At 37.4% G+C, this 19,978-nt stretch overlaps 1 protein-coding gene across 1 annotated transcript; it reads right to left on the bottom strand.

The window, feature by feature from the left end:
- Positions 1 to 283: 283 nt before the first annotated feature.
- Positions 284 to 15,868, bottom strand: LOC118242734 (NACHT, LRR and PYD domains-containing protein 9-like). The gene is given in 10 exon segments (XM_035535076.1): positions 284 to 1,850; positions 2,004 to 2,050; positions 3,071 to 3,223; positions 6,756 to 6,926; positions 7,983 to 8,156; positions 8,770 to 9,230; positions 9,233 to 10,194; positions 10,551 to 10,613; positions 14,989 to 15,120; positions 15,604 to 15,868. Coding segments are annotated over 10 exon segments (2,982 nt in total). The 3' UTR covers positions 284 to 1,296.
- Positions 15,869 to 19,978: the final 4,110 nt, after the last annotated feature.

The raw sequence follows: 19,978 nt of genomic DNA, 5'->3' as shown, positions 1-19,978 counted from the left end.
GATGACTTTAATGAAAAAAAAAACAAAAAAACAAAAAAAAACTTTCTGCATACATAGGACATGTTAGAATTCATTAAAAAAATGTATGGCCTTTATTATATGGAGAGGAATTTGTGTCAAATTGAAATGCAGTCATGACAGTGAAAAGAAAAAAAAACATGAAATACAATACACCTTGAAATGTAATTGAGACACAACTATATTGCTCTCCTGTCCTTGAGAGTCTGACAAGAATTCAGCATTTAATTCATAAACAAACAAACAAAAAAAATCACACATTTTTCTTTCTTTTTAAAATGCAAAGCCCCACATATTTTTTTTCAGTAAAGACATTAAATGACACAAAAATCATATAATATAGGCTTTGCTTTTCATGTTGGCAATTATTCTGCATGTTGCTACTGACAAGTCATGTTGTGCATTTAATGTTTTTTCACTGCTGTGCATTTATACTCGACATGAAATCCTCTCCATATTTTCTCTGTGATGTTTAAGAAAGATGTTAAAGAAAGTTTCTCCTCTATCTATAATGGTATCATCTGTTGAGACTTTAACTGGTCCAAACATTGTCACTAAAACAAGTGAGTGGGTTCAACTTGTATTCCACCAAAGACAGAAAGAGCCTGATTTTTACATTCATAAATGCACAGAGTACAGACCATTTCACCTACAGTCACTTTCACTAATACACTGAGACTACACACTATTCAGCCTAGTCATATACAGTACAGCGAATCACAGTCAGCAAGATCTTCATGTAGACAAAACATAGGCAGGAACAAGGGCACCACCTAGTGGCTGTCGTGTTAAAATCAACTTCATTTGCATTATAAGCAGCAGTTCCTCATGCTTGAACACAGTACACGCTCACTTAAACTGCTATTATAGTCTTTTGCCACATACTTGGACAGATTCTACTTCATCACTGTAGGGCTCCTGATATTTAATTTTTGTATTTTCAATCTATTTGGCTGCAGTCGAAAATGATTGACAGGTACCCCACCAACAAACCCTTCTGAATTTGCTCTGGCCTTGAGCATTACATATTGGGGAAAAAAAGTGTCAAATTTCTTACAAGATTTTGACCACGACAAAAATATATCTCCAATTACTAAAATAAAACTTTTTTTTTTCCAGCAATTTTTTTTTCTTTTTTTAAGGAAAATAAATTCTATTGTGCGTTTTGTGTAAGCAGGGGCATATTATGATGTTCATCAGTTCTGTCATCATTCTACCAGTTGTATATTTAGAGTTTTGTGTATTTCTCTGTAGGTGTTCCTCCAGGACACATATATGCTATACCATGTCACACACACACACTGACGAGTCAGAATCCTCAGTGTCAACCCCAAAGCCTGCATAGAGAGGCTCAGAAAATGTGGACTGGAATGAATATAAGTGGATGAGTGTGTCTGTTAGAGCAGAGATACAGTAGAAGGACAGAATGCCGGCCGGCCAGTCCAGATACACCCCTACTCTCCTTTGGAAGGGAACTTTAAAGTCAGTTTTGACAGTCGTCTGATTATTGTGCATAACACAGTATCTGTTATTATAGCAGTTCAGACTCCAGGACTTTTCATTGTATCCAAATTGAGAGTCTCCAGTGTGTCCTTTCCTGCTGATTCCTTTATATGACACTGCTATAACAGCCTCTTCTCCACTCCACTCAGCCTCCCAGTAACAGCGTTCAGACAGTCCCTCTTTACACAGCACCTGATACCAGCCATCAAATCTCTCTGGATGATCAGGATACGACTGCTTTCCATTTCCATGTGTCACCTTTCTGTTCCCGTCAGACACAGAGAGACGCGTGTGCACTGTGTTTGGGTCCAGTGTGAGCTCACACACGTCTGCCCCCAGGAAGAGACATTAGATGAGATGGCACATACTGAATGACCATGTGTGTGTGTGTGTGTGTGTGTGTGTGTGTGTGTGTGTGTGTGTGTGTGTGTGTGTGTGTGTGTGTGTGTGTGTGTGTGTGTGCGTGCGCATGCGCTACTTACATTTCCTTAGGCCAGATTTGATTCTCATCTCCCCTGCCTTCTCCACCCTAAAGAAAATAAACACATATGTATCTCTTAAGCAAATTGTTGATTATCTCTACATCTTTTACTACAGTACAATGCTATTACTCACCTGGAATCATATACATTTATGTATGTATGTATGCATGCATGTGTGTGTGTCTGTTTGCTTGGATGGGATATTTAGCTAAAGACCATTTTTATATGGTATGCCATTTTATCTATAACATATAAAAAGAATTACTTAATTACCTGAGCTTATTGAATATCAGCCTGTTTTCTTGGCTAGCAACAGACTGACTGCATAATGTGCTTGTTCCACAGTGTGAGAGCATTTACATTTAGCAACATTTAGCAGCATAACTAGTCTTCAATCTTCCAAAGTTTACATCACTTCACTACTGCATTCTGCATGCCTTCATTGGATTCCAGTAGCTGTCTGCATCAGATTTAAAACCCTGATGCTCACCTACAGAGTCAAAAATGGACCAGCCCCTCCCTACATGATGAAACTGGTCAAAGACTGATCTGTACCGCGAGTACTTTGAACCTCGAGTACAGCTCGGCATGAAACACCATGCTTCAAGTCTCATGGAAGACAAGCACAAGCATTGAGACTATTCTCTAACCTTGTTCCCAGTTGGCCATTTGGACAGCAGAGTCCCTTGCTGTCTTCAAGTGCAGACTGAAGATCTATTTGTGGAATATTTAAATGAATACTGATCCTGTGCTTATGCTAAGTAACTGAAACTCTAGTACTTATTGTTTGGTATTATTGCACATAGCATTGTCTGATATAGAACTTATGTTTATTTTCCACTTCTTCTAGGTACAAGCATTTACTTCTCTATATCAACAGTATTCTAGTTCAACAGTATCTTGAACTTTAACTGACTATACTGGCTAGGATACATTCTATGAGTTGATGACAAAGCACTATAGTAAGTCGCTCTGGATAAGAGTGTTTGCTAAATACTGAGAATGTAAATTTACAGTTTAATGTAGAACAGAGCAGATCAGAGCAAGGACAGGGGATTTCTACATACCTGAGTGTATCCAATCTACCAGAGAGCAATTTCACTCCTGAGTCTCCTGGGTGGTTGTAGGTCAGATCCAGTTGTTTCAGATGTGAGGGGTTTGAACTCAAAGCTGAAGCCAGAGAAGAACAGCCTTTTTCTGTGACCAAACAACCAGACAATCTGCAGAAAGGATGGGAAAAAAACACTAGTACTGCATTGTCAAGTACATTTTGCACAGCAATTTCATTTAGTACATTTCCTCGTTCTCTCCTGAATTTAATTCCTGGCTATGCTACTGATCCCGGGTGCATGTGCACATAAAATCTTGTGATGAACAGCCAATCAACCGCATGAAGCATATGAGCATCTGACGTTTTAGGTCCATATTGTTTGGTCACTGTGAGTCTTTTATTTTCACAGTTCAACAAGTAATTGGATGTGCTTGGAAGAGCAGGGGACACAAAACCTGCAGAACTGATTGTTTAATATTTGATGGTAATGTCTAAAATGCTCTAAATTATAAGAGTACTGTCAAAGTGTCTTCTTGTTGTGAAACTATCTATCCTGCTCTGTTTGTCTTCTTGAAGATGCTTCTACATGTGCCAAAAGTCTTTAACCTGATCATGCCAACAATATTTCATTCAGTGTTGTTTAAGAATTGCATTATTGAGGCTGTTGAAACTGTAGTATCCTGTGAATCTTAACAGACTGTTATCTAATCAGCTGCTACCTGTGCTGGGAATTCTAAAACAGCTCTAAAGTAGCTTCTTTTTTTTTTTTTTTTTTTTTTTTTTCTGTTTAACTGACAGAATGTCAGTTATGAATGAATGCCATCCATAGATAGCTATGGTGAAAACATCATGCAGCCATCTGCCTATCTTATTCCATTATGGTACAAAACACTGTTTGTGCATTAAGCAATTTTCACATTCTTTTCCATGGTATTTCATGGAAATTTCATTTTCATTTTATAATCCACCTTGCCTATTGTGCTTTCTAAATGCAGGGCTTCTCTTTGTCCCTAGAATTAGTAGGATTACAGGCCAGGGTAGACCCTTGTCTTATAAAGATAGTCAGTTATGGAACAACCTGCCAGCTTCAATCTGAGACTCAGACGTACTCCCAATTTTTAAATCTTGGCTTAAGACTTTCAAATTTTTTTCAAGGCTTCAGTTAACCTTCTGCATAATATGGCCTGGAGCTCGCAGAGTTTTCTGGTAATCTGAGATGTTGATGCTACTGTCCAGCCACTTCAAGTGTTCACTCAGGTTTCTGATGATGATATGGGTGGAATGCAATATCTCAGAGAGCCCTCAGGACTGTAGTCATCCTCAGGCACTCCCCTTAAGTTATGCTGCTATAGATAACCCTGATACATGCTAATCACTGGCATGTCTACTGTATAGTGACTGTTCATCTGGTGTCTTTAAATCTTTACAGATTTAATGTAAATCTTTGTTTTATTTGTATGCTACTGCATAGATTATGTCAACATTGGATTACACCTACTCACTGGCAACAAAACTTCTAAGAAAATACCCTAGTCCCACCTGTAGATGCTTCCATCTCAGAAACAGCCTGCCAAAATTAGACGCACTAGAGTAACTGAAGATTCACATCAACACTGAATTTGGACTAGAAATAGCATATCAAAGCATGAACTGGTTACTAGCTGGGTCACCCAAAGGAGAATGGGTTCCCACTTGAGTCTTGGTCCTCCCAAGGTTTCTTCCTTAATTCCACCTATCAAGTTTTTCCTTGCCACGGTCACATTTGGCTTGTTCATTAGGCATCTGGACGCATACATTTGTAAAGCTTCTTTGTGACAATGTGTTTTGTAATATTGTATAAATAACTGACTTTGCCATTACCAGGCCTCCAAACAATATTGAATTAAAACTCTCTCTAAACTATAAAAGTGCCTGATAAAATAGAAGCAAACTTTATTTAAAAAACATAACCTTTGCTGCAATCTGGAACACAGTGCATCATCATAGATTTTCCATGTGAATGCATCATCACTGGTCAGTTTTATTTACTTAATACTTATAATTGTATATTAAGAGCATCATTATACAATCAGATTAATATAGCAGTAGCATCAGAGAATTTAATGATGTAGTTGTGTGGATGTCTGCTCATTGATTCAAATGGAGATTAAAAGATCTCAGATGTCTTAACGGCTAACGTACATCACAACAGCAATGGCACAAACCTTTTATTTTTACCATTAGAGTACAAGCTCTGATAGTTCTAGATACTGAGTGAGTGTGTTAACAGAATTTAAAAGCTATTCTATTTTATTACATGCATAATTTAGTGTACCCCTCTAGCATACTGGCTGTACCATGTGCAGTGTTGTTCCCTTATCTCTGCTCTTTGAAAAAGGGAGATGCATATGCAAAGCAATGTCTTCCTGTTTTACCAACTCTAAGAACACACACACACGCACACACACACAGTATATTGCCAAAAGTATTCGCTCCTCTGCCTTCGCACACATATGAACTCGAGTGACATCCCAATCTCAATAGGGTTTAATATGTCGACCCACACTTTGCAGCTATAACAGCTTAAACTCTTTTGGGAAGGCTTTCCACAAGGTTTAGGACTGTGTTTATGGGAATTTTTGACCGTTCTTCAAGAAGTGCAATTGTAAGGTCAGACATTGATGTTGAACAAGAAGGCCTGGCTCTCAGTCGCCGCACAAATTTATCCCAAAGGTGTTCTCTTGGGTTGAATTCAGGACTCAAACACCAGTCAGGTTCTTCCACACCAAACTTACTCATCCATGTCTTTATGGACCTTGCATTGTACACTTATGCGCAGTCATGTTGGAACAGGAAGAGGCCATCCCCAAACTGTTCCCACAAAGTTGGGAGCATCTTTTGGTATGCTGAAGCATGAACAGTTCCTTTCACTGGAACTAAGGGGCCAAGCCCAACTCCTGAAATCAACCCCACAGCATGATTCCCCTTCTACCAAACTATACACTTGGTACACTGCAGTCAGACACGCACTGTTCTCTTGGCACCCGCCAAACCCAGATTCATCCATTGGATTGCCAAACAGAGAAGCGTCATTAGAGAACATGTCTGTCCACTGCTCTAGAGTCCAGTGGTGACGTGCTTTACACCAATGCATCTGATGCTTTGAATTGCGCTTGGTGATGTAAGGCATGGATGCAGCTGCTCGGCCATGGAATCCCCTTCAATGAAGCTCTCTATGCACTGTTCTTGAGGTAATCTGAAGGCAACATAAGCTTGAAGGTCTGTAGCAATTGACTCTGCAGAAAGTTGGCATCCTCTGTGCACTATGCGCCTCAGCATCTACTGATCCTGCTCTGTGATTTTATGTGGCCTACCACTTCATGGCTGAGTTGGTGTCATTCCCAATCGCTTCCACTTTGTTATAATACCCCTGACAGTTGAGTGTGGAATATTTAGTAGTGAGGAAACTTTACAACTAGACTTGTTGCACAGGTGGCATCCTATCATGGAACCATGCTGGAATTCACTGAGCTCCTGAGAGCGACCCATTCTTTCATGAATGTTTGTAGAAGCAGTCTGCATGCCTAGGTGCTTGGTTTTATACACCTGTGGCCATGAAAGTGATTGGAACACCTACATTCAGTTATTTGGATGGGTGAGTGAATACTTTTGGCAATATAGTGTATAGGTTTTATTAAAGAACTATTTAACTGGAAACTTGCCCAAGTATCTCCAGTATACAGCGTAAACTCGTAAGTCCAGCACAGAGCTCCTCCACTCCTGAATCCTGTAGATCATTGTTATTGAGCTCCAGCTCCTTTAAGGAGTTTTCTGTTTGTAGAACTGATGTGAGAGATTTGCAGGATTCTCCAGTGAGACCACAGCCAGATAATCTACAAAGGAGAAGTAAAGAATAGAGGTTCGAAACGAGTATGCTGAATTAAGGGAGGAATTGCTAATGAAATTAAATATAGTGTGGGGGAAATATGTATTAATTACATATCAGGATTTAAATCAAGAATATATATATATTTCCAGTCTTGTGCATGAGAGTCTTATATTTTAGGTAGGTGGGTAGCAATAAAGGCTTTGCCTAAGTGACCACACTGGAGATTCAAACTCCCAACCTCCTGTAAAATACTCAGTACCAAACTGAGCTATCTAGCCAAAAGCTTATGTTTAGAAAATATTTATATCAGTAATAAGATTAATAAATATACATACACCAAGTTATATTTAGAAACAAACATTCCTTCAGTCATTTTTATAACCTAAGCTTTCATTCCACTTTTCACTAATATTAGCCTGTTCCATGTGGACTAATGGGTGTTTGTTGACCAGACCACATGTTAAAGAAATGTAGTGATTTCTCTAGTCATTACTTGTGAGTGTCTGTTGTGCTTTGTTGAAACCTCAGTAATATAAAACATGATATCAGTATAACTTGGGTTTATATTTGCAGGCACATACTAATAAAAGCAAGACCATTGAGAACTATCTAGCTAGTTTGCTGATGAGCCATTTTGCATTAGAAAATGAGTTAATCTTTGTATAGTGTAGTTTTGTATATTTATTTATTAATTATTCTTTTGTTCTGTTACTTGAATCATTGTTAACTTTGCAAGTATTTAAAAAAATGGATGTGTTGTACTCTCTAGCTCTGTGCATGAAGCAGATGTGACTGTTTAATTGCATCAATAGCACAACTCAAGTAACCACTGTATGATCAAGCATTTTCTCATATTTTGAAGATATGTGAAACTCAGCTATACTTTTGGTTTTCTCAATCTGGATGTGTTTAACTAGCAACATAATAGTTTATGCACTGCTGTGGATGCTGTATGATGACAAGACTGCAAGTTAATGATATTTCATGGTTTCCGTACTTATTAAAGCTTATGCTATGCCGATGCTGCATTCACAATGCACCTTTTCTCAATTCATCTTACCTGAGAATCACCAGTTGGCAGTTTGAGCTCTTTAGTCCCACAGAGAGTATGATTACCCCTGAATCCTGAAGATAATTGTAACATAGATCCAATTCCCTCAAGTGGGAGTTTGCTGATGTCAAGGCAGAGCAGAGTTTTTCACTGCAGTCTGTGGTGAAATTACAGCCAACTAGTCTGCAAAAACAATGAGAATAAACTCAGGTCATAGAAAAATGGCCTCATCAGCCTGAGGAAGAAAATAGGTCAAACTAAACAAATGTTGAACAAATGTTGAATAATGTACTGATTGAAAAAATCATCATATTCTAGCCTAGGAAATTAACCATTTATGATTGGATGGCAGGTGTTCAAAATTTTGGCTTCTGTCATCTTGGCCTGCGAAGGTTTAAACTATAGCAAAGCTTAAGCTTAAGTCTTTTCTTTCTTTTTTGGAACTAGAGATGGTCATTCATGTCTTTATTGCTTCACAAACAGATTATTGAATTATACTGTATACTGGAAATATATATTGGAATCAGTGCTAGTGATTAAACATTATATAGTAATCCACTAGTTAATTCCTGTGTATCTAATTCCTATTTGTTTATCCCTCATTCATTCTGTCATTTAGTACATTGTTTACATCATTATTGATTACCAAATTGCAATGTTTGTGGCCTTTGGGTTGTATCTCTGATGTTTCTAATCACGTGATCCAATTAAAATTTCCCGATTTCCTTTTTGGGGTGATGCCCCATTTGCCAATGTGTGTAAAATGTATTACAGTGTCATAATGCTACACACTCACAGAGCCCTTCTACAGTTGCTGACAGCTGGTATCAGTCTCCTGTAACCATCCTGTGATGTGTTGTATTTCTTTAGGTCCAGTGCATCCAGCACCTCCTCTGACATCTGCAGCATGTAGGCTATTGCTGAGCAGTGTGCAGTAGAGAGCTTATTTTCTGACTGTTTCTTTGATTTTAGATAGTCCTGAATCTCTCTCGAGAGAGATTGGTCCTTCATTTCAGTCAGACAGAGGAAGAGATTGATGGATCTCTCGGTACAATGGTCCTCTGTTCTTATTAGGTATCCAATGTACTTCACTGTCTTGTTGATGCTTTCTGAGCTGCCCTGTGTGTGTGTCAGTAGGCCTTGTAGGAGACTCTGATTGGACTCCAGCGAGATGCCCAGCAAGAAACGGAGGAAAAGGTCCAGCTGTCCTTTCTTACTCTTTAAGGCTTTATTCACTGCTGCCTTCAGCAGATCATGCAGTGAATCTTCCCCAAACCTGTAGTTGTAATTGTCCACATCAGCATACATGGGCGTGTACATGTACTGCTGTTTAAAATTCTGCAGTTGTTCACATAGCAGTGAAACACATAGAAAGCAGCCATGAACTCCTGAAAGCTCAGATGAACAAAGCAGTAGCTCTTCCTCTGGGAAAGCACAGATTCCTCCTTAAAGATCGTTGTACAAATCCCAGAGTAAACTGAGGCCTCAGTGACATCAATGCCACACTCTCTCAGGTCCTCTTCATAAAACATGTAATTTCCTTTTATTAGCTGTCTGTATGCCAGTTCAGCCAGTTTCAGAATCATGGCCCTGTTGGATTCCAGAAGTTTTTTTGTGTCTTTCTGAGGAGTTTCATTATATTTCTCACTCTTTGTGCTCATCTGAATAATAAGAAAGTGCACAAACCTTTCTGTTAGGCTCCTGGGGGCCTTATTACATTGATTCATGATTTGCTGAAGCACTATGGCTGTGATCCAACAGAAAATGGGTATGTGGCACATTATATTGAGGGTCTTTGACTGTTTAATGTGTGAGATGATTCTGCTGGCCTGATCCTGTACACTGATTCTGTTCCTGAAGTACTGATCCTTCTGTTGGTCAGTGATGAATCCTTGTACTTCTGTCATCAGGTGGATGTATTTCCTGTGGATTTGATCTGCTGCTGCAGGTCTGGAGGTGATCCAGACAGAAGCAGTTCGAAGTAGAGCTCCTGTGATGAGGTTTGTTACCAGGACATCAACATATGCCTTCTTAGTTATATCTGTAATTTTCTTCTATTTGAAATTCAGTTGTTTTCTCATTTCATCCAATCCATTGAAGATGAACACACATGTGCAATTATCGTCAAAAAGCCCAGTTTCTTTTAAATTTCTGAGTTTTGGGTAGGAGTACAGAAGAAGATCATGCAGCTTATATTGTTCATCTTTCAGAAGATTCAGTTCTCGGAAAGGAATAAGAAAGAAAAAATCTATATCTGGATTGGATTTTCCTTTTTTCTATCTATCTATCTATCTATCTATCTATCTATCTATCTATCTATCTATCTATCTATCTATCTATCTATCTATCTATCTATCTATCTATCTATCTATCTATCTATGTGTTTGTATATATATATATATATATATATATATATATATATATATGGCATTTAATGGTCAGTAACATCCAATTAATGACAGCATTTCAGTAGTTACATGAACATTTAGATTACAAAAGTAAGAAGAAATGAGAGGAATAAGAAAGAGGTTTGAGAGTATACATAATCCAACCACATAACCCTGGCAGCACTTTCACCTTCAGTGAGAGCAGCATTCTTATTGCAAAGTCCAAGTGGTGCTGTGCTGGAAGCTGCCTGACCTAGAGGAGTGAGAGAGGGAGAAAAGAAGACAACAGCTTAATTATAATTACTAACCTTCTCAGTTTTTGCACTGACCAAACATCACGTTTGTCCAGGTTTGGTTGGGGTCTGTCCCGGTTATAGGAACACAGAGATGTGGTCAAACTGTTCAGTGTGTGTGCAGGACACAGGCTTGTAGGCATCCCACGTGCTGAGGTAGACTTGTTCGAGTAGGTTTCTCTCCCATGTTATAAAGCTCACGTTCTGCTAGTATTGCGAAAGACAGTCACCGACCACAACGAATATGGTGTCTGGGAGTGCAATTTCTTAGTTATTGATTGCAAAGTGCCTTTGTGGAGTTTGCACGTGGCAGAACTTAAACAGCCAATATGAACACCGTGCTAAACTCGCTCTGCAGAAAAAAAGGTCTACATTTCACAGTCAACAGATTTTGATAGTCCATACATCCGAACACCACCTGTGGTTAACACAGACTCAGGCTCCGCCACCTTTGTACTTCCCAAGCGCAGCTGGGCGCTCTCCTTGTTACATGTGTTTAAAGCTGGAAGGCTGAGACTGGTGTGCTGTCCAAGAGACATGTTTCAGTGGAAACAAGGACACAGCAGTCCCTGATCTATACACCTTAGGCTATATTTACGTATATAGCATATTTACTAGTAGCAGGCTAGGTAACAATGGCCACAAAGCCCTGCCATTTAGCATAGCATGTAGCTTTCCTCTTGTCATGCTTCCTCTCAGTTGCTCTGTCAGTCAGATGCACGGTTCATTAGAGACTGGTGCTGTTTTGCTTTGTCAGCTCGAATCAGAGCACAGAATAAAGTCAAAGTCAGAAATGCTTAGGATAAGTTCATGGTGGGCTTTCCCAAGGTCCAGGAGTACGTCTTTGCTGTATGTTATTGTCATATATGTGCTCTTTACATTTAGGATGAAGGTTAGGGCAAAAATTATGAATGAATAGTTGTGTTGGTGTAAGGAACACACAAAGACATCTTCCATGGTGGGTGCCATCTTATTAGATCGCATAGTCTACTACTAGTAAAGTTAGTGTAGATCATAATATTTACCCTTTTACTACATGCAACCTAACAGAAAAAAACACAGCATCAAATGAACAGAAAGTGTTCATTATAAATTCATTGAACATATGTGTCTGACTGTATTTAAGGTGTAAGCAATCCTCTGGAATCATAATTAAATCAGAATTAAACTATTCCCCTTAATCTTACAGTGAACAGGCTTTAGGAGAAACATTCCCCTTCATGTGATTCAGGTCTGACAGGAAAAGTAACTGAACAACACGAGTGCTACTATCAAACTCTTGATTTGAAAAAAGCCAACTTGGAGCTCACCTGGTAGCGCAGGTAAAGTAAGGTGGAAGTCAAACCAAGGTCAAGAGTTTGATGTTCAGGGAAGAAACATATCGCATATGATTCATTACAAGTTGCTCTGGTCAAGAGTGGCTGATAATTGCGAAAATGTATTGTGATCTATAAGCTTTTTAAACCATGCTTTACCAAAATCAAATGTACACAATTTTCCATTTATTCCATATGTAGTCCATCAGGTAAAACATGTTTGGTGTCTGTCAGTTCCTGTATAAGTTTTGCACTAGAGGTATGAAGCCAATGTAGATGGTTAGGTTTTTGTGTAGATTTCAAGGCTTATTCATGTCTAAGAGCAAGTAAATATAACTGAGCTTGTATTTATGAAAATGGTTTGGGTGAATATCTTTCAATACTTGATACCTAAATTACCCCAATAGCTTCTGTGAAAACTAACAAAGAAAACATTGGGCGTCAAGATTTATTGGGGCTAATATTTGTGGCAAGTAGATAATTGTGTGAATTAGATTTTTTTGCTGAACCATTTGTTAAAAATTACATGCAATCTGTATGATCGTCTTACTTTACTGTGGTCTCACACATAAATGTGGACTGTGTATACTAGTTCACTATCTGTGCTCCCTGTGGATTGCACCAAGAAAATAAAAGATTGTGTGTTCAATAGCACACAACACTCAGGTGTTTACATAAAATTGGTCTTTCTGGTTTTCCCTAGCAAAACTTCGCTGCTCTTACATCACGCATGTATGCTTACACACATCACACACACCCTCTCACAACTCACACACACATGCCCACACACTAAATAGTAATTAGATTTTTTTTCACTACTGTATACTGTATCAGATACTATATCAGATATACTGATAGTTTATTCAAAGTTTTGTGTCTATGTTTTGTGTTAATAAATGTATCATTTTATTTTCACCATCTTGTCTACATACATTAAATCCTCCAGAGAGCAAATCAATACTATTACCTTCTTTAATTAGAAATTAAGGATTATCATTTTGATGCAGTCTAAATTATGATAGTCTGGACTTGGAAATTCTGACTGGTGGAAGCCTGATCTAAACCTGACTGGTCTGTGTTCATATGACAGCAGCACAGCAAAATAAACTAAGGAAATACTGGACACCAAAGACATATGGACTGATTGACTATATTTGGGATGAGCGGATAACTTTAGGAATGTAATTTTTACTGAAACATTCATTTAGATTGTGCAAACTTTACTGTGATCTTAATCTAATCTTAATTTACTTGTCGTACACTTAAATGTGTATGGTGTAAATTCTTCAATTATCTGCTAATTTGCACATACTTTCCCAATTAAGTAAAATAATCTCTTACTATTAGTCTTGTACACACCAGATGGAAACACTGGTCTCAACAGTTAGGCTAAGAAAATTATCTCTCTGCTTTACTGATCTGTACATGCTCATAGGCTTTGGGAATGGGAGTTGAATTCAGTTTAAAATGCTGAACCTGCTCCACAGACAGACAGAAGAAAGAAGCCAATTTAAAGTGCTAGTTAACTAACTACCCTAATTACGCAAAAGCTCTGGGACAAAGCATACGAAAAGAATTGAGGGAAACTGTTCAATGTTTCTGCCCAGCAAAGATCATGCAGGAGTTGAAGAGCAAACAGTCAGTATATATACATGTAATTATGTTACCTCACTTCAGCTGTTTGCTAATGTTGAATTTAGTTGTAACAACAAAACTGTGATTAATGTTGGACCAGTACAAAATGGTCATGCACATGTCATGACTGTTCTTTTATGTAATAACTAATGACATTATATGGCCACTAGATGGCACTGTTCAATGTTAAGGAAATCAGTGTTCTAAGAGTTGTTGAAGTCACATGATGAGGGTTAAAGGTTAATACAGCCATCTTAGATGTGAGCCACATGTGTTCATGATGAAGTGAGATTTTCATCTGTCCATCCTCACTGATGAGTAGAATATTTAAACAAATGTCTTCAGTTCATAATAGCAAGATTAGATGATGTGTCACATTCTGTGTGGATGTTGTATGGAAATACATATTTCTTTAAATATCAGTTTTGTATGATGTAAGCAAACTCATGTCTTTTGATTATGAAAATCTATAATTGTTGGTTGCAGTTTCACAGGATTTGGGAGTCTGGATAAAATAAACACTGAAGACAGAAACACATTTGGTTCAGCTCCTTATTGAACCCCAGGTGTTTAGCTATCTGCCAAGTTTATAGTTATAGCACTTAGCTGACGCTTTTATCCAAAGCAACTTACAATTAGGACTGAGAACAACTTGAGCGATTCAGGGGCCTTGCTCAGTGACCCAACAGTGGCAATTTGAACCAGCAACCTTACGATTACAAGTCAAGTACCTTAACCACTAAGCTACCACTGCCCAAGTTGTGTTAAGACACAAAAAATAAGGACAGAATATGCATCTTTACACTGTAACCAGATGAATGTACTATAGATATCAGACTCGGTTTACGTGTGGGCCGAGTATCTGTGTTATCTCAGACTAATACCTCACTGATTGAGGTATAGGAGACATCATACAATGAATCATTCAGGGATGGTAAGCAGTTGTTTATGTAGTTATTGCTACATTATTGCTACATTAGGAAAACTTCTAACCATTATTTTTATTCCAATTTGTATCATACACTTACTCGCTTAGTAAACGCTGTGTTGTCATAGTGATGAGAATTTTCTGAAGAGAACAAAATGTAAAGAGGATATAATGTCCAACCAGGATATCACTCTGTAATTTCTACATGACCTGTGTTCAGCTGCAGGTGACAGCAATGCAGCACCACCCACAATACCCAATTTGGAACAGATAGGTAAAGTAATAATCATCTCATTTTCATTTTAAATTCGAATAATACAGTTTGAGCAGCATTTTTATCTGTGTGTTTAAATAATGAGTATGCTTTCAGTTGCATTTTCACTGTGTTTGCTCAGCCTTTCAGCCAGTGTTTTGAAGTGAGTTTACATAATAGATGTGATTCATTGCATTACTTACTGTTTTTGACTTTGGTCCGCAGTTCTTCAGACAGTTGGTTGTTGTTCATCTTCTCCAGGAAGGCCAGTGTGATCTCGACAGCTCCAGTTGGACCATATGTTTGCACCATGTTGCCCACGGTGTCTTGAACATCTAAAGTTAATGCTTGTGTACATATTTTTAAAAAAATCTGTAACGGACAGTTTATCTAAACATGTTACAATTTTATTTTTTTGTTTCATTTTGAAGTATAATGCTTTGGAACTGGAGAACATGCAAATCTTTACACAGGGCCAGATTCTGGGTCCTGACAGTTATTATTATTATTATTATTATTATTATTATTATTATTATTATTATTGTTATTAATTGTAAAGGGTTAATAATACCCATGCATCCAACATTTTGCCCTGTATACAGATTTGCATAAAAGGTGCTGTAATTATTAGTGAATTATTATGGAATGCACAAACTTTACGAAGCAATTATTTTTGATATTTATTTGCAAATTTCTTGAGGTTTGTTTTCAACTGGATATTATCACTTGAGTTTACAAAACAATATAAAATGCTCTGAATATATTAATTTGTGAAATAGTGAGTTTAAATAATGAATGTGATTCATAGCATTACTTACTTTTTTGGACTTTGGTCCTCAGTTTTTCAGCCAGCTGGTTATTGTTCATCGTCCTCAGGATGTCTAGTGTGATCTCCACAGCTCTAAATTGACCATATGTTTGCACCATGTTGTCCACGGTGTCTTGTCTGTTTGCGTTCTCCAGGTGAGACTTTGGGATATGTTTATCTTCCACACTGCTAGTCAGATGCCACTGGAACATCTTCAGGTCCTCTGTGGTCAATTCCTCTAGAGTGTCCAGCAGATGTTCTTTAATGTTGGCCATTCTGCCCTATTGAACATGAAGAAGGACAATAGACTGCAGTGTAATGGTTTGGTCTCTGAATGTTCAAAAACATGTTCAAGAGTTTTGTTCACATCAAAGGGATAGTAAGCAGGAATGATAGGTACTGATATCCATCAGTTATTTCACTCAGAAAGACTTTAAATGAAGCAATTTCACTATTATTTAACATTAAACACAATCTTGAGGTTGGCCATTCTGCCCTACTGAACTTGAAGAAGGACTGACTCCAGTTTCATGCAGGACCCAGTCTCTTGAATGTTTAGAAGTATGTTCAAGGCTTTTTGTTGACACTGCATGGATAGTGAACAAGAGTGAATGTGTGTGTTTGTTGTGGTAATGTAATGTTGTTTTTTTTTTTTAATCTATGCCTGCATTATTTGTACTGGTGCATGTATGACATTCTGCATAATAACAGTTGATTCCTACACCTACACTGAAATCTGAAATGCTAACATCTGCATTGCTACTGATCTTCCTGTTTGGTACTCATATAGACTGCATATAATGCACAAGCAGGATGGATTCACATTTGAGTCTTGTTCCTTCTAAGGTTTCGTCTTTAATCTGCCCACTATATAAATAAATTTGACTTTAACTTTGAAATACATCAAATACGTCAATTTACCTGCCTGTTGTTTACAGTCTCTGGGATTTTTTTCTGTGATAAAAGAAACCACTCACAGTAACATTTGTACTAATGCTCAGACCAAATGAGACAGTTAATCAAATTTCTTCATAAATGCATCATACTTTTTTGTAAAGCGGGTTCATACACTCTGGCATGTCAGATTCAGCAAATTCTTGCAACTTCATTACACTGTCATAAATCCTCATTGTAAACTTCATTACACTGTAATACATACCCATTGTAAGCGTAATTACACTGTCATACAGACCTACTGTAAAACGCGTTACACTGTCATAAATCTCTATTGTAAACTTAATTACGCTGTCAAACATACCCATTGTAAACTTCACTACACTGTAATACATACCCATTGTAAACAACTGTTTCTTTCAAGACCACATAATCATAACAATTTTGTGAATCAGCATATTTGTCATCTCAGAAATGGCTTATAAGGATATATGACCCATTCAACATGATCTGAAGAATGTAGCCAAAATAGTGCTGGTTTATACCACTAACAGGAACTGTTACATGTTTAGACATAAATTTACAATTATATTTTAGTGTAATACTGAGGAACAACTCCACTTAATTATGAGTCCACTCGTATGATTTAATCGGTGATCCATTGTTGTTAGCCTACCAGTAATAACTGTTTTAAGGCTTCTGATTGGTTAACATGCTATTGACAAAACTTAACGTGTTTTGCTGTTTTCATGTGGACAGTTTTATTTTTAAATGGTGCTCGCATGAGAGAGATCCTTTTAAACACGAAGGAGGAAAATCCCAGTTTTAAGGCTGAGATGAGCTCTGTAGTCATATGTGGTCGGACTAATGCTTTTTTATGTCCAATTTCATTTAGATACATTGTGAGGTGAAATTATTGGCCAAAAATGTCAAATTCAGCAGCACAGCCCATCAGGTCCAAAAAAGTTTAAACTGAAAATGAACTGTTCCGTGCAAGCAGGATTTAAATATATATATATATTAAAAAAATTAATTCAGATGGAACATAGCGCATATATGACCATTACGAGGGCTTTAATGTTTAAATGAGTTATCACAATGTCCTCATCTTGTGTGAGTGACATTGGAAGGTGGACTTCTGTCCACATTAAGTGGAATTGTTCTGACGTGGACATTTCGCTGCCGTCTTCCCCCTGCTAACAGCTACTAGCACCTGGACTTTCTTGCGTTCGCTTCATATTGTGTCTTCTTCATGTTCGTCCACGCCTCCATCAAGTGGTGTTTGTTAACCATCAATAGCCACACCACCAACGGGTTCTTACGTTATTATGTTTCACATAAGTTTAGTTTCGCCCCTTTTTCATTTAACATTTTTAATCGGAATCTGAATTCAGAACGAACATAGCTGAGATGTAACATTTACGGGGGCTTTAATGTACGTGCTTTTCCCACTGTCAATAATAGTTAGAAATATTAGTAAAACAATAATAATAAAAATAATAGGCATAATTTGACTAATAATAATTGGACTGTATGCAAAAGAAAAAAAAAATACATCAATGAAAACCACAGTAGAGAGTGTGTCTCCGTGTTCTTTTTTATGTTGCGCCCTTTTGGTCCTAGAAAATCGAGTTACACTTTCTTTGCTGTCAATGCTCTTTAACTAACCTTGTTACACGGGCTATAATAAAATAGAAAATAATTAGCATTAAATTGAAAAGGCGACAACGGAAACGACGATTTGCGCGGATGACTAGGAAGTTCTGACAATTCTGTAGTTTTATGAACTCGTCTGTTGACTTTGGTAACGTTGCTGTGTGTTGCCTTTTCAAGTATATTGATAGTTTGCATATGTAACATTAATTTCAAATGATAAATTAAAATATCTGAATTATTAATTATTCATAAGAAGCGTTACAGTTTTTATCATTCGTCCATGTTGAATCTCATTATTTCATCTGAAGATACCTTTCGAAGTTAACGGGAAAGCGTTTCAGTTAAATTCAGTCTATTCAAAGTTGACTGACTTCGCTCACTGTAATTTGAGGTAAAATTCTGGAACAACGAGAAACCAATAACTCTGTGTAAATCGTCTCGAGTTAGTTCAACTCAGAGTTTAAGGTCAAGTTTAAGGTTTGCTAAACCGGATTTCTGGAATAGCCTCACAATTAAAAGTTTAATCAACCATGAGGATGATCTAAAAATAAATACAACACATCCCCTTACTTTAATCTACAACCCCAATCACATTATTATCAGTTATCAGTTGGTAGGTAAAAACTCAACGTTAAATATTGAAACCTTTCAGACGTTCAATTGTACCTTCTACGTGTCGGTAGTAGTCGTTAGAAAATGCTTCCTCGTTTGGGTGAAGAAGCAACGCTGACATGTCCGGTGATCGGGGACCTCGCACTGCTGTGATAGGCTATGGTTGGATGGAGAAGACAGTGTTTTAGACTCACAAACCTCTTCCTAAAATAATCTGCTCATTTCTCAGACCTGACATCATTCAGGATTTCAATATCTGATGATCATACTTCAAATGTGTCCTTAGGAGAAGGGGCAATTTTTATTTTTTTTTCAATTGAAAATGGATAACATTTTGCAGAGTTAATATATTCATGTTTTTAATCTTTTGAAAACACATTTTTTAAAAACAATAATTTGTCAATAAATCGTGATGTGAGCCCATTTGGAACATGCACAAGCTTAAATGGCCCCACAGTACTACTGCCAGACATCTGATTTATATTCTAAACTGTACATGAACTGACAAACATTTTCCAAAAAAAAGATTAATCTTGCATTTTGCCAGAAAATATCAATTAGAAATATTATAATATGTATATCTGTATAGCTATAAAAAAAAAAATCTGAAAATAGAATTTGGTGGGTGTAATGAACACAGTTATATGGATTACCTGCTTTAATGACAATAGGCACAATAAACCCAAATTCTTGGACAAAAAATATATAACCGTAGACGATAAATAGCGACGCCAAAAAATACAGTGACAACATGGATGTACACACAGGAAACAATATTGTAATGAATGCTCGAGTGCAGAAGGGCGTGGAGCAGGAGAGAGAGAGAGAGAGAGAGAGAGAGAGAGAGAGAGAGAGAGAGAGAGAGAGAGAGAGAGAGAGAAAGACAGAGAGAGATTAGGGAGGAGAGATTAGGTTTAATAAACACATGATCTGCAGGACTCAGGAGTGAAGCATCTTTCTGATCGGCTGAGCAGTTCACAGTGTAAACTGGAGATCTTCAGGTATTCTTGGAATACTCTTAAAAAATAAACATATAAACTGTGGTTGATTATGATGTTTGTTACTATTTTTGCACAACTACATTTTATAAAGTTCTTTCTAATAAAAATAACCAATATAGCAGCTTGTTGTACTAAGTAGTTTTGAACTTTTTTCTTCTAAGCAAACTCTTCCTTTTACCTTGTACATCTCTTATTTTTCTTTCATCTCCTCAGGCTGTGTGG

This window comes from Electrophorus electricus, chromosome 16 (genome assembly GCF_013358815.1).
Source record: "Electrophorus electricus isolate fEleEle1 chromosome 16, fEleEle1.pri, whole genome shotgun sequence".
NCBI classification, from domain to species: domain Eukaryota; kingdom Metazoa; phylum Chordata; class Actinopteri; order Gymnotiformes; family Gymnotidae; genus Electrophorus; species Electrophorus electricus.
Note: the sequence above shows the minus strand (reverse complement) of the source record. Positions and strands in the feature narration are given on the sequence as shown.